The sequence below is a fragment of the Mobula birostris genome, chromosome 2 (assembly GCF_030028105.1).
Source record: "Mobula birostris isolate sMobBir1 chromosome 2, sMobBir1.hap1, whole genome shotgun sequence".
Taxonomy (NCBI): Eukaryota; Metazoa; Chordata; class Chondrichthyes; order Myliobatiformes; family Myliobatidae; genus Mobula; species Mobula birostris.
In genome coordinates, this window is record NC_092371.1 from 199,426,197 (window position 1) to 199,441,452 (window position 15,256).

General features: G+C 38.2%; 1 protein-coding gene across 3 annotated transcripts in view; it reads left to right on the plus strand.

Moving 5' to 3' along the window:
* Positions 1-14,531, plus strand: part of wdcp (WD repeat and coiled coil containing) — a 32,016-nt gene extending 17,485 nt beyond the window's left edge. For all 3 annotated transcript variants that reach the window (XM_072251302.1, XM_072251303.1, XM_072251304.1), the window contains exon 4: positions 10,843-14,531. In XM_072251302.1, coding sequence (XP_072107403.1) covers positions 10,843-11,018 — 176 coding nt within the window. In that variant the 3' untranslated portion in view covers positions 11,019-14,531. The remainder of the gene's footprint in view (positions 1-10,842) is intronic.
* The last annotated feature ends 725 nt before the right edge of the window (positions 14,532-15,256 follow it).

Below are 15,256 nucleotides of genomic sequence, written 5' to 3' on the forward strand. Positions count from 1 at the left end.
ATATAGAAATAATACACTGGCAATTTTTAATGACTGGCAAACATAATTTGAAGCAAATCCATTAAATATCATGCAGATTCTCCAAGGGAGCACCATTATCTCGATCTTAATGATTGCCAGTTCTTGCAATTAATTATTACAATCACTACCTCAGCTTGAGGTAGACAAACATTAATTTGTGATCTGGTCCCTTGCCTGCACCAAGACAGCTCTTCTTGTTCATACCTCTTCCTTAGATCCTTCTTTCTGTTACTGTAAATAATTTGTGCTTTTGTTTTCTCGTTTTGCTTTTCTCAGAACCACAAACTCATTGAATGATTTTCATCTCATTTCTTAAAGCCCCCCCGCAGCAGAACACAGTATACTTTTTAAATTTCTGCTACAATGTATGGACCTGTTATGAACTTGGGGCACCACGGTAGTGTAGCAGCGCAATGGGACTACAGCTTGGGGCATCAGAGTTCAGAGTTCAATTGCAGCACTGTCCATAAGGAGTTTGTATGTCCTCCCTGTGAAATGTGTTGGTTTTCTCTGGGTGCTGTGGTTTCCTCCTACAGTCCAAAGACATACCGGTTGGTAGGTTAATTGGCTATTGCAAATTGTGCTGTGATTAGGCTAGGGTTAAAACAGATTGCGGGGTGGTGTGGCCCAAAGAGCCAGAAGGACATGTATCTCAATATATATTTACAGTTTAGCTGGATCGATGCAGGTGAGGTTCTCTACTGATGCGCTATCCGCAAACTCAGAAAGTATTTAATTGCATTCAAAAGAGTTGAAATACTTACAGGCATTAACTATGTGTGAGTCTTTACAAAGAACACGTCAGTAGGTGAATCACAGCCCTGTGCCTTTTTCCCTCATGCTGGTGACAAGATACCACTCCACCCATCTCCTAAATCAAGAGCTGTTCCCCAGAGGAACTTCTAACCAATTCTTCAACAACTGAGAAGTGGTTGATGAGCACTGCATCTTGTACTCTTAAGATGATATGGTGCTCAATATTATTCTATTAAATGTATGTGTGTGTGTTATATTTTATGTTTTATGATATTGTTATATAATTTTGTAAACTAATCTCATTTACTTACTAAAATGTTTAAATCTATATTAATGTGTGTCAGTGCTTTTGGAACATTATACAACATAGGTATATTTATTTGCAGGCTTTATTTGATATGGAGGAGAGGGCCTATGGCTTAATGGATAATGAGGCTGAGGGTACTTTTCAATCCACACGTGCCTCATTTGATAATCTTACTCACATATTAACCCTGCTCACAAGTATTAATATTCAAATAGTTGTATCTAGTTGTAGTCAAGAAATTCAAAGCTGCTTCAGTATATAGCAGGTGAGAAGGTGAGGACCTGGAGAAGAAGGGGTGAGAGCAGAAGTGCAAGAAATAGATAAAATGCAGACAAGGATTCTATACAGAATGGTAGGGGGGAAGCCATGGTTCACGATGAAGAAGGAAATGATAGAATGAAATGGAATTCTTACATGAGGCAGGATGGAAGGAAGTGTAATCAGGTAGCTTTAGGAGTCTGTGAGCTTGACTGGATAGTGCTTTGTTCAGCAAGAGCCAATGTGAAACTAGAGCAACAATACTATTTTGTCAGGGCCCATTGCAGTCTGCAGGTATCAATATTAAATTCAATGCCTACGTCATTTCACCCAATTACAGACATCCCCATTGTACCACACATTGCCCACCCCTATCTTCTTTGTTACTTGCTTTCTCTCCTTCTTAGTTCTGATGAAGATCTTTGACCTGAAACATCCATAGATTGTGCTTGAGCAGCTGAATTTTTACAGCATTTTCTGCTTTTATTTCAGATTTCCAGCATCTCCAGATTTTTTATTTATATTTTCTGCACTTCCTTCGACTGCTTTCTAGACTTAGTTACGAATATCCTACGTCCCATTTTTTTGGTGTTTCATTGTTAATTGTTGTACCAAGCAGTATCACACAGTACATTTTAGATGTACGTGATATTTCGAATAAAGGGATTGTTATCATTTTCCTCATGAACAATATTTATTCTAAATTTTTATTAGGCAGGACTGCGCATACAAACACAAATTAAAGACCGGTTATGGGAACTAGGAGTGTACAGTAAAAAATATCAATAAGCCATAAGACATAGGAGCATAATTACGCCATTTGGTCCATTGAGTCTGATCATGGCTGATTTATTTTCCCTCTGCCTTCTCCTCGTAAACTTGGACTAATGAAGAGCCTATCAGCCTCTGCTGAAAATATACCAGTGGCTTCCACCTCCTTGGTTCCCAGACCACATGCCCAGTGCCCCCCTCTCCCTTTCTGGCCATTACATAAAACTATAGAAAATGAAAATAGGAACTGCACATTCAAAATAGTGACAAATAATTGCAAAAATGTTCAAATTATTATTTAAGGCTAAGAATAAAATTATTTCTTTATTTAATTATAGTACTCCAACTGTATGCAGCTGTCCAGATTTGGCAATCAGTAATGAAATGCTACATGAAGCATCTCTGTTTTATTGTGAAGTGCTGGCAAGCATGTTTCGAAATGTGTTCCGTTTCTGAAAGTTTTCACAAAGTGATCGAAAATAAGCCAAGTTCTTGGTTGTTTTATCAGAGTGTGTTTTCTTCAAATGTTGAAGGAGTCTGGACGGTTTCATTGCCTCATTTGAAGAAACCTTTTCACACAACAAACACATTGGCTGCTGTTGGTTGCTTGGTGCTGTTATAAATCCATATTTCAGATACTCCACACTATACTGTCGACACTTATTTTTTGTTTGGCTGCTTCTGCCATGTTCGTTGTGGATTAATGACCACAATCACCTAATGTTAAGTCCAACTTCCAGCACTGCGATCAATAAAGGTGAAAATTATGACTTCAGATGCTTATAATATGTAATTTATTTCTTAAATTAAGCCTGTAATCTCTCAGTTGCCTGCCTTGCTACTGGGCGCTCCCACCACTGCCCCTTTTATCTTTATTGTCCTCTTAGAAACTCCCTTTGCCCACTTTGGAACCACTGAAGTATACCAAATGACATAGCCTCCACAGCTGTGGCAAAACAAATTCCTCTTTATTCTAAATGGACGTCCTTCCTTTCTGAGGCTATGCCCTCTGGTCCTAGACTCGCACTATCGGAAATATCCTCTGCATATCCAGTCTATCCAGGGTTTTCAATATTCAGTAGGTTTCAGTGCGATCCCTCTCAATCTTCTAAAACACCAGTGAATACAGGCCTAGGGCCATCAAAAGCTCCTCATTGTTAACCTTTTCATTCCCTGAATCATTCGCGTGAACCACTTTGGAAACTCGCCACTGCCAGCACATCCTTTCTTAGATAAGGGGACCAAAATTGCTCACAATACTGCAAATGTCCTCTAGCTAATGCCTTATAAAACTGTCAAAGTATTACTATAAATACCATACTAATTAGTAGTTGCCCAAGTTTGAGGATGGTACCCTCCCCTTCAGCTGTATTTTTCTTTCTTTTTGAACTGAATTCAGCTACTGCATTTTATATGTACAACCAAAATCAGATGGTTTTCAAGGAACATCAGAGCTTGTAAACATTTTTATACTTTATGATCATATTTTCCTTTAAGGACTTACTCCAGTTGTCACAGAGTACTGACTGCAATTATAAAAAAAATGATTGGGTACTGGAGAAGTTATCCAGGATGGAAAGCTAATATAAAATAGTGACGTTTATAGTTTATGCAAATGCTGAAAAAATACACAGCGGGCTGTTGGTCTGAAACGGTCTCTGAAGGTGCTCTCTGATCTGGGGATTATTTCTAATATTTTCTGTTGTTTTTCCAGATTTCCAGCATATTTTGCTTTTGCAAAAAAAAAGCTGACACTAAAATATTGCCTTATGCCAATTCTGCCAAACCTTTCATCCTTTTGCTCTTTTCCTTAGTTATGTTTGTTCCTTCATATTCGTTTATACAGCAAATTATATTAAACACTTCAGTTCTGCTACATTTCTTATCATTGATCCTTCTCTCAGCATTTTCTCCTTGTCCTGTTGTGGTTTGTTTTCTTGCGGTGAAATATTTCTTTATCACTCGTGGATGGTAGCAATTGCCAATTTAAAATTTGGTCGTATTATGGCCACTGATTGCGTAAAATTCCATTACTTCTATTGCAAGCTATTTCAATGGCATTTGCATGAACTAGTCTGCATTTGTTTCTTCTGTTCTTATTCATTACATGCAAATATAAAAATTGTTATTATGGATAATCACAACATCAAGTACACCTTTGACAATTTTGAACAGTTTAGTTAATAGTCTCCAATTGTTCAGACATCCCACCTCTCCCAGGAGTTCCGGGAGTCTGCTGCATATTGATAGCGGCTCCCTGATCCCTGCAAATTATATACAATATCCCGGAAATTGATTTTTTAGAGAGGGAGAGGGAAAAAGAAAGAAAGAAAATGAATGAATCCTGCTTGATCTCTCTTTGTGCTAAGTAGACCTATCAGTTTTCTCTGTGGGTGGGCTTTACAGTCGATCTCTCTCTCTCTCTCTCTCCCTTCCATCGTCCATCAGTTCAGTTACTGCCATCTGTAATGATGCTGAAATCATCCGGACAACTGTCGGTGATGAAGTACAAAAGCCTGGTGAAGAAATTCCCAAGGCTGGCGGTGACAACCTGACTACGCGAGGCTGTCCTATATGGGCGGGGCATGTTGGTGTCTTAAAGGGGATTACAGCGGGGTTTAAATTGGGGCGAAATTCCAAAATCGTCCACTAAGACATCTTTCAAAATGTGCTCGCAGCAAGGAAATTCTTCGGGGTTTTTTTCCTGAAACACTTCCACTTACAGGTACATCAAAGCTCATGATGGGTTGGGTTTAAGCACAGCTGCTTTCAGAAGAAAAAACGATTTAATAAATATCCAGCCCCCTCCGAGGTCTTGTCATTAGGACAGCGAACTGTTTACCTGTGCTGCGCACTTTATATGCATTTTGAATTACATTTTATTAAATAATATGGTAATATATTGTTTTATGTGGTGTGCGTGATATATGTGTTGTGGCTACACCGTGGTCCGGACAGAGGTTATTTCATTTGTGGACAATCAGCCAGATGACAATAAACTTGAACTTGAAGATACAGAACTTCTAAATCACATATTTAAAATCCCCCATTTTGATGTAAAAAAGTAAGTTCTGATCCCGACTATTGCAGGGTGTGTGTGTGTGTGTGTGAGACTACAGACGTATATGCGATCGGACGTTGTCCGAATGGACGTTAAGCGGCGCACACCTGTAATAAGGATACACCTTATGCTTTTATTTCTTTTAGAGACCACAACATATTAGGGAGGCTAAGCGCAGGGAAGGCTGCTCAAGTATTTCACAGTTCTTTTCAGCAGAAAACCAAGGTCTGACAGAGAAGGTCACTAGAGCTGAGGTGTACTTTACATCTTTCATCATTGAGCATAACCTGCCATTCCGGGTGTGTAAGCACACAGGCAAGCTATTCAGGAAAATGTTTCCTGATTCAGAAATAGCAAAAAACTCTGCCTGCTCATCAACCAAGACAGCAGCTATTGTGAACATGGCACATTAAGACAGAATTCAGAAGTCAGCTGTTTCACAAAACACTTGTGAATCTGATGTCTTGCAAAATTAACAAATTCATTGACACAGACTGCTATGAGGTTGAGACCTCCCTGAAATGAGTTTTTGTAGGGTGGGATGTCTGCATTGTTAGATATAGTAAAATATACGAGGCTGTCTGATCGCTTAATTTAAAAAGTCATCACTCAGTCAATTAGTTTTATTTGAGCAGAACTAACCTTCACTGTTTTTCTTTTAACAGATAACTATCATAATTTTTTATCACCATTTTTATCTTAAATAACATCATGATGTTTCCATCTTTTTTGAACTAAACATTTTTGAATGTTGTATTTGCTGCTATGTTTTGGACAAATCACGAAGTGTAATTCTTATAAGACCGTAAGACCATAAAATATAGGAGCGGAATTAGGCCACTTGGCCCATTGAGTCTGCTCCGCCATTTCATCCTGGCTGATCCTCTCAGCTCCATTCTCCTGTCTTCTTCTCGTACCCCTTCATGCCTTGACAAATCAAGAATCTATCAACCTCTGCCTTAAATATTTGTTAAGATTTGGCCTCCACAGCTTCCTGTGCCAACAAATTCCACAGATTCACCTCTCGCTGGTTAAAGAAATTCCTCCTCATCTCTGTTCTAAAAGGACACCTCTCTATTCTGAGGCAGCGTCCTCTGGCCCTAGCCTCTCCCACCATAGGAAACATTGTCTCTACATCCACTCTGTCAAGGCCTTTCACCATTCTATAGGTTTCAATTAGGTCACTCTTCATTCTTCTGAATTCCAGTGAATACAGACCCAGAGCCATCAAACACTCTTCATTTGACAAACCATTTTCGTGAACCTCCTTTGAACCCTTTCCAGTGTCAGCACATCCTTTCTACGATAAGGGTCCTGGAACTGCTCACAATACTCTCTGTGAGGCCTCACCAGTGCATTATAAAGCCTCAAAATTACATCCTTACTTTTATATTCTCGTCCTCTTTAAATGAATTTGCCTTCCTCATCATCAACTCAATCTGCAAAATAATCTTTAGGGGATCCTGTACAAGGACTCCCAAGTCCCTTGCCCCTCAGATTTTTGAATTTTCTCTACATTTAATCTACTCTTTTATTTCTTCTACCAAACTGTATTCCATCTGCTACTTCTTTGCCCGTTCTCCTAATCTGTCTAAACCTTCTGTAGTCTCTCTGCTTACTCAAACTACCTGCCCGTCCACCTATCTTTGTATATTCTGCAAATTTTGCAACAATGCCATCAATTCCATCATCCAAGTCATTAACATATAACATTAAAATAATCGGTCCCAACACAGACCCCTGTAAACACCACTAATCACCAGCAGCCAACCAGAAAAGGCTCCCATTATTCCCACTTTTTCCTGCTGCCAATCAGCCACTACTTTATCCATGCTAAAATCTTTCCTGTAATACCATGGGCTTTTAATTTGTTAAGCAGCCTCATGTGTGGCGTCTTTTCAAAGGCCTTCTGAAAATGCAAGTACACAACATCAGCCAATTCTCCTTTGTCTATCCTGCTTTTTATTTCTTCAAAGAATTCCAACAGATTTATTAGGCAATGTTTTCCCTTGAGAAAACCATGCTGATTACGGCCTTTTTTATCACGTGCCTCCAAGTACCCTGAAACCACATCTTCCCAACTGCTGAAGTCAGATTAACCAGTCTATAATTTTCTTTCTTCTGCTTCTCTCACTTCTTGAAGAGTGGAGCGACATTTGCTTATTTTCCAGTCTTACAGAACCATTTTAGAATCTAGTGATTATTGCAAGGTCATTACTAATACCTCCACAATCTCTTCAGCCACCTCTTTCAGAACCCTGGAGTGTACATCATCTGATTTATCTACCTTCAGACCTTTCAGTTTCCCAAGTGCTTTCTCCTTAAAAATGGCAACTTCACACACTTCTGACCCCTGACACCTAGAACTTCCACCATTCTGCTAGTGTCTTCCACAGTGAAGACTGATGCAAAAGTCCTGACAAAGGGTCTCGGCCCGAAATGTTGACTGTACCTCTTCCTAGAGATGCTGCCTGGCCTGCTGTATTCACCAGCAACTTTTATGTGTGTTGCAAAATGCTTATTCAGTTTGCCTGCCATTTCCTTGTCCCCCATTACTACCTCTCTATCATTGTTTTCCAGTGGTCTGATATCCATCCTTACCTCTCTTTTACACATTATGTGTCTGAACAAACTTTTTGTATCCTCCTTAATATTATTGGCTAGCTACTTTTGTATTCCATCTTTACCTTTATGACTTTTTTAGTTACCTTCTGTTGGTGTATAAAAGCTTCCCAATCCTCTAACTTCCCACTAATTTTTGCTCTATTATATGCCTTCTCTTTGGCTTTTATGTTGGCTTTGACTTCTCTTGTTAACCATGGTTGTGTCATCTTGCCTTGAATACTTCCTTTTTGGGATGTAAATATCCTGTGCCTTCTGAATTGCTTTCAGAAATTTCAGCAATTGCTGCTCTGCCTTCATCCCTGCCAGTGTTCTCTTCCAATCAATTTTGGCCAACTCCTCTCTCAAGTTTCTGTAATTCCCTATTCTCCACTGTAACACTGATACATCTGAATTCAGCTTCTCTTTCTCAAATTTCAGGGTGAATTCGATCATATAATTACTTGCCCCTAAGGCTTCTTTTACCTAAAGTTTTCTAATCAATTCCATTTCATTACACAACACCCAATCCAGAATAGCTGGTGCCCTAGTGGGCTCAACTACGAGCTGCTCTAAAAAGTTATGTTATAGGCATTCTAGAAATTCCACCTTTTGGGATCCAGCACCAACCTAATTTTCCCTATCTACCTGCATTTGTCTTTTTGCTTCAAGATCCACTATTTTATTTCCTGTCTTTTCAGAGTTTGAGAATTCTTATAAGAGCTCCTTAAGTGTTACTTATTTCTGTTCAAGACATTTTAACTCCTGTCTTAAATCCAGTCTCTTGTTTTTCTTGTTGCCTTACCATTCCATGCCCACCCATCAAATTGTGCATTTTGTAACTCTGTATTTTAAATCCCACTCAAAATGTAACTTATTGAAAAGAAAAGTAAATAGTTCTGCTTGATTCATATGTCCTAGTAGTTTGATCTTAGTCATATCCTAGCAATTCAGAGATATTTTGACATCTTACTCATACAGCTGCAAAAAACAATCTCCCTAATTGTAGTTTGATGGTTTTTGTAACCTTGAAGGTAAAGCAGAAATGACTTTGCTGAAGGTATTTTGAGTTCTTAAGAATTGTCATTTTTGATAAATTCCACTGTACTTGGCAGATCCACTTTAGTAAGAAGAATGAATCAATAAAAATCATATTTATTGGGCAGTGGTCAGTTATCAGAAATTGCTGTGGAATATGATTGAAGTTAATTCCCCTTTGCTTTTCCTCACATTCACCTCAAACTTGACATTCTGCAGCTCAGGAGATTGTATCTAATCATTTTTATTCCCACAACTAAAACAAATTATTTAATCTCTAATAAATAGCCTTACTGCAGAATATTCATTGAAGGCAATGAATGGTCAGAGTTTAATTGTTTCCATCAGAATAAAAATACTTATTAAAGTAGACTCAGTGACCAGAGAAGTATTAAGTGGCATCTTAGCTGCTGTTTATACAGTCTGGGAAGGTCTGAGATTCACCAGCACTTTGTGATGATTTAGCTGATCTCAACTGGGCTATCAAAAGCGATGCTATAATTAGTGATGGTTCACATTCCACACACTCCTTTTCCCTTGCCTGTGGCCAGACGTCAATGGCAGACACTGCCATCCTCTGTTACCCTCTTTGCAATATTTTTCACTTGTTCTAACATATCAAATATTTGGTATTTTTGGTACTTTGAAATACCTATGTTGATCATAGGGAAGCTTAGCTATATATTGAAATATGAACAAGCTTCATTCCTGATTTATTGCTAATGTAGTAGTTTTGCTGGCCTTAATGAATCCATTTAGGACTGATGCTACAGGTTATTAGTAATAGTATAATATAATGTTATTTACTTACTTCCTAAATTAAAATCTATCTATATTTTCAAGCTAAATTTAGAATGTTATTTGACCATCAATTACAAAGTCAGGATGTTCATATTTGATCTACACATGGTTTAAATATTACAGTGAACCCTATATAATGTTATTTTGCTCTCTTTAGCTTTGCTGATACATTTACAAAATTTATATATATATATGTGGGCTTTCTATAGATGTGATCCTTGGCATAGGTGGAAAAAGGATAGACATTAATGGTTTAATATTTGAGGATTGATAATCAGTTGTCTTATTTATTTATCCAAATAACCCTAGCTGAATTACTCCTATATGGATTGCTATGGTAATGCAGGTTATGTGTTTAATTTTCATCCAGTTACTCTCGATGTTACAGTTAAATGTGATTAGCAAAGTGAACAAGTTTCGAGGTGTGATAAAGTATTTCATTTTTTGAATTTCTGTGATGATTACAATATTCCCACTGCTCTCCATATCAGGATTTAGGTATAGCAGTGTTAGGCTAATTAATATAAATATGGGAATGTAACGAGTACTAGATGAATGTTTACTCCATTAATACATGTACCTTTGAAGAAATTACAATTTTAGTACAAATTCTTTATAATTGATGGACAGATAACTTTCTAAAACTTTGCATGAAAATATAGACTGATTTTGATTTTAAAAAGTTAAAATAAGTAAATAATATTATATTATGATATTACTAATAATCTGTAGTATGAGTTCCTAAATGATGAAGTCATGGATTCATTAAGGCCAGCAACACTTGACTACATTAACAATAAATCAGGAATGAAACGTTCAGATTTTACTATATTGGTAAGCTTCCCAGTGGTTTAACAGCTGCAGTTATGATATAATTCCATCTTCTAAAATGATTATTGCTGGAAAGTTTGAATACGTCATTACTTCATAGAGATGACTGATTTGATAGAAATTCCTTGAATTCATTGTGAAATTGAAAGTGTTAGAACAATATAGTTGGTTCTGTTGAGTTTTGGTTATACAAAGTGTGCATTAGACTTTTAGTTTAAAAAACTAGTTTGAAGTTTCTGAAAAGATTGAATTAAACAATTTTATATTCATTAGGATAAAGAATATTTGTATTTGGCATTCATTTTTAATTATGGTTACATAGAGCATGTACATTTTGTAACTTCATTTTAGTTGTGTTTTGAATATCAAGTAGTAACCTTCTTATTTTTACTTGTAGGTTCTAATTGGATTGTTCTAACTGCAGATAGTGATGGATTTGCTCCATTAACATTCAAACCCAAACAGGAAATCATGATTCGTGAAGGGAAGCAAACAGTAGAACCTCTAGAGTTTCCTCCTCCTCCATCTCCAAGCGGCAGTATCAATTTGGACTGTCACAGAAGTACAACATAATCTTCACTTGCACAAATTTAATTATTAACATTATTATTTTTAACTCAAATGTGATATTCATAAATGAGTGGACAAATAAAGTATTGGAGTCTATTTTAATCAAGAGCATATAGATTTTCAGGTGAATTTCATTCTGCTGGGGACTTCATTAGGAAAACTGCACAGCTGCACCACAGCTTTTCAAGTTTGTTGCACAATATGCATAAATCATAGCCTTTTGGTTTCTTAAACTCATCTGCTTACCATTTCTCCATGTCCTTTTAAATATGCTTAGCTAATTGAGCTAGCATTTATTGCAAGGAGGTAATCATCCTTTGTATCAAAAATGTTCCTTAGCTCTTCTTCAGACTGAAGCACTTAACACCGATTTTATGTTTCTTCCCCCCAATTAGTGAAGTTTCTCTATATTCTAAAAATTACTTCCAGTAAACTAAAAAAAACTTCAATCAAAGCATCCCTTTACATAAGAACATAAGAAATAGGAGCAGGAGTAGGCCATCTGGCTCATCGAGCCTGCCCTGCCATTCAATAAGATGGCTGATTTGTCCGTAAACTCAGCTCCATCTACCTGCCTTTTCCCCATAACGCTTAATTCCCCTACTATGTAAAAATCTATCTAACTGTATCTTAAATATTTTTAGTGAAGAAGCCTCATCTGCTTCCCTGGGCAGAGAATGACACAGATTCACCACTCTCTGGGAAAAACAGTTTCTCTTCATCTCTGCCCTAAATCTTCTCCCCTGAATCTTGAGGCAATGTCCCCTAGTTCTAGTCTCACCTACCAATAGAACATAGAACAGTACAGGCCCTTCGGCCCACAATGTTGTGCTGACCCTTAAACCCTGCCTCCCATATAACGCCCCACCTTAAATTCCTCCATATGTCTAGTAGTCTCTTAAATTTCACTAGTGTATCTCCCTCCACCACTGACTCAGGCAGTGCATTCCACGCATCAACCACTCTCTGAGTAAAAAACCTTCCTCTAATATCCCCCTTGAATTTCCCACCCCTTCCCTTAAAGCCATGTCCTCTTGTATTGAGTAGTGGTGCCCTGGGGAAGAGGCGCAGGCTGTCCACACTTATCTGTTCCTCTTAATATCTTGTATATCTCTATCATGTCTCCTGTCTCTCCAAAGAGTAAAGCCCTAGCTCCCTCAATCTCTGATCATAATGCATACTCTCTAAACCAGGCAGCATCCTGGTCGATCTCCTCTGTACTCTTTCCAATGCTTCCACATCCTTCCTATAGTGAGGCGACCAGAACTGGACACAGTACTCCAAGTGTGACCTAACCAGAGTTTTATAGAGCTGCATCATTACCCCGCAACTCATAAACTCTATCCCTCAACTTATGAAAGCTGACACTCCATAAGCTTTCTTAACTACCCTATCCACCTGTGAGGCAACTTTCAGAGATCTGCCAACCCACCCTTCTACCCCCACATCCAGGTCATTGATAAAAATCACGAAAAGTAGAGGTCCCAGAACCAGTCCTTGTGGGACATCACTAGTCACAACCCTCCAATCTGAATGTACTCCCTCCACCACAACCGTCTGCTTTCTGCAGGCAAGCCAATTCTGAATCCACCTGGCCAAACTTCCCTGAATCCCATGCCTTCTGACTTTCTGAATAAGCCTACCATGTGGAACCTTGTCAAATGCCTTACTAAAATCCATGTAGATCACATCCACTGCACTACCCTCATCTATATGCCTGGTCACCTCCTCAAAGAACTCTATCAGGCTTGTTAGACACGATCTGCCCTTCACAAAGCCATGCTGACTGTCCCTGATCAGACCATGATTCTCTAAATGCCCATAGATCCTATCTCTAAGAATCTTTTCCAGCAGCTTTCCCACCACAGACATAAGGCTCACTGGTCTATGATTACCCGGACTATCCCTACTACCATTTTTGAACAAAGGGACAACATTCGGAACCAATGGAAACAACTTTTCTACTTCTATCTTATCTTTTACTTCAACCTGACTATAGTATATTTTAATAAACAGACTAGGTGTATGTGTAATAAATATGAACATTTTGCTGCATATTTTGGATCTTTAAGTTTTTTTTATTTCACTATTTAACCTGCTCTGATATGGATGACCCCAAATTTTCCTCAAATCTATCTTTCTTCTCATTTAATCAACATTGTCTACATACATAACTTGAATGGGGAGAAAACTAACCAGGGCCCAGAAATGTCAGGTCCTATCTGAATTTGAGAATGTTTATATAAAAGGCTTTTGTCTTCCTCTATATAGTTCAGAGGTAGAAGAGGAAACAGGATGAGTTGCTGAGATTACCTGTTCCTGGGTTTCTGAGTCTCTAATTAGAGATTGAGGCAAGATTGACAGCAAGAATATTCAGTGAAAGAAGCTGTAGCAGTTCTCTGCTTGGTAGAAGGAGGCTTCATATGGGATTTTGGCTAAGGATGGTGTACCCCCACCACCGCTGTCCTCCTTCCCCACCCTAGGTCTCTTTATAACTAGTCACTGAACAACATTTTGGAAGAAATGTCATGATGTCACAGTGCCAGTAGAATTGTAAAAATTGTGTATGAAAGAATCTAAAACTATTGCGATAATAGAAACTGTGAAAATAAAGAATTGGTTATCTTAATGTTTAAGAGATCAAAAATGTTTTGCATTTAATAAACGTTCATGGTTTTAGGAGATAGAATCTCACTTAATTGCAGAAAATCACAAAGAAGAGAAAATCTGCAGATGCTGGAAATCTTGCCTGGTCTGCTGAGTTCCTTCAGCATTTTGTATGTGTTAATTGCAGAAAATATCCTGTTCTGTAAAAGGAAGTTTTCCTTTTCATCTTTGAAAATAGCATTGTATTTTAGTTGTTTAGATTAATTTATTCAAACTTGCTTGAATGTTTAATCAGTTTATGTCTTGTTACTATCATTACACTTCTTATATGAATTCCTTAGATTTTGAAGAAGTAACAACTTAGTGGAATGCAATGTTTATCTGTTGCCAACACTGATTTTTCTAAACTACTACTGCATTATTTAAAAAATGGTTGGGCATTTCATCCACCTGCATAACTCTAGACATTATTTCTTGAAAAAGAAAAATCTGAAGATTATTCACAGCCCAAAATTTCATGTCTATTTATCGAATAGACAGATTACATACTTGGCAAATGCTAAAGCTGAAAAATTACAGTTCACCTGTAGTATTTCTAATCAAAGCTGCTGATATTTTTTGTAGTAACTAGATAATTGGTTTGGAATCACCAGATAGTGCTCAATCAGGCAGCATTGGGCCCAATAATCCAAAAACCACAATTGGGCTACAATGATTGAATTCCTAATTTGTCTAATTCTGGTTATGGTGTTTGAAACGAATATTCTGTTTGTGAGCAGTTATATTTAACAGGAGTAAAGAACATAATCTCAATTTCAGTTTCACGCAAACATGAGGAAATCTGCAGATGCTGGAAATTCAAGCACCACACACAAAATGCTGGTGGAACGCAGCAGCCAGGCAGCATCTATAGGAAGAAGTACAGTCGACGTTTCGGGCCGAGACCCTTCATCAGGACTAACTGATAGAAGAGATAGTAAGAGATTTGAAAGTGGGAGATGGAGGGGGAGATCCAAAATGATAGGAGAAGACAGGAGGGAGCGGGATGAAGCTAAGAGCTGGAAAGTTTATTGGCAAAAGGGATACAAAGCTGGAGAAGGGAGGGGATCATGGGACGGGAGGCCTAGAGAGAAAGAAAGGGAGAGGGGAGAACCAGAGGAAGATGGAGAGCAGGCAAGGAGTTATTGTGAGAGGGACACCGAGAGAGAGAGAAAAGGAAAAATTATAAATAAATAAGGGATGGGGTAAGAAGGGGAGGATGCTCTCCATCTTCCTCTGGTGCTCCCCTCCCCCTTTCTTTGTTCTTAGGCCTCCCGTCCCATGATCCTCTCCTTCTCCAGCCTTGTATCCCTTTTACCAATCAACTTTCCAGCACTTAGCTCTATTTCTCCCCCTCCTGTCTTCTCCTATCATTTCAGATCTCCCCCTCCATCTCCCACTTCCAAATCTCTTACTATCTCTTCTTTCAGACAGTCCTGACAGAGGGTCTCGGCCCAAAATATTGACTGTACTTCTTCTTATAGATGCTGCCTGGCCTGCTGCGTTCCTCCAGCATTTTGTGTGTGTCAATTTCAGTTTCTTTGATTTGTGTATAATGATCTGAAATAAGGAGGCTGTGATTGTAGCAGTTTGGT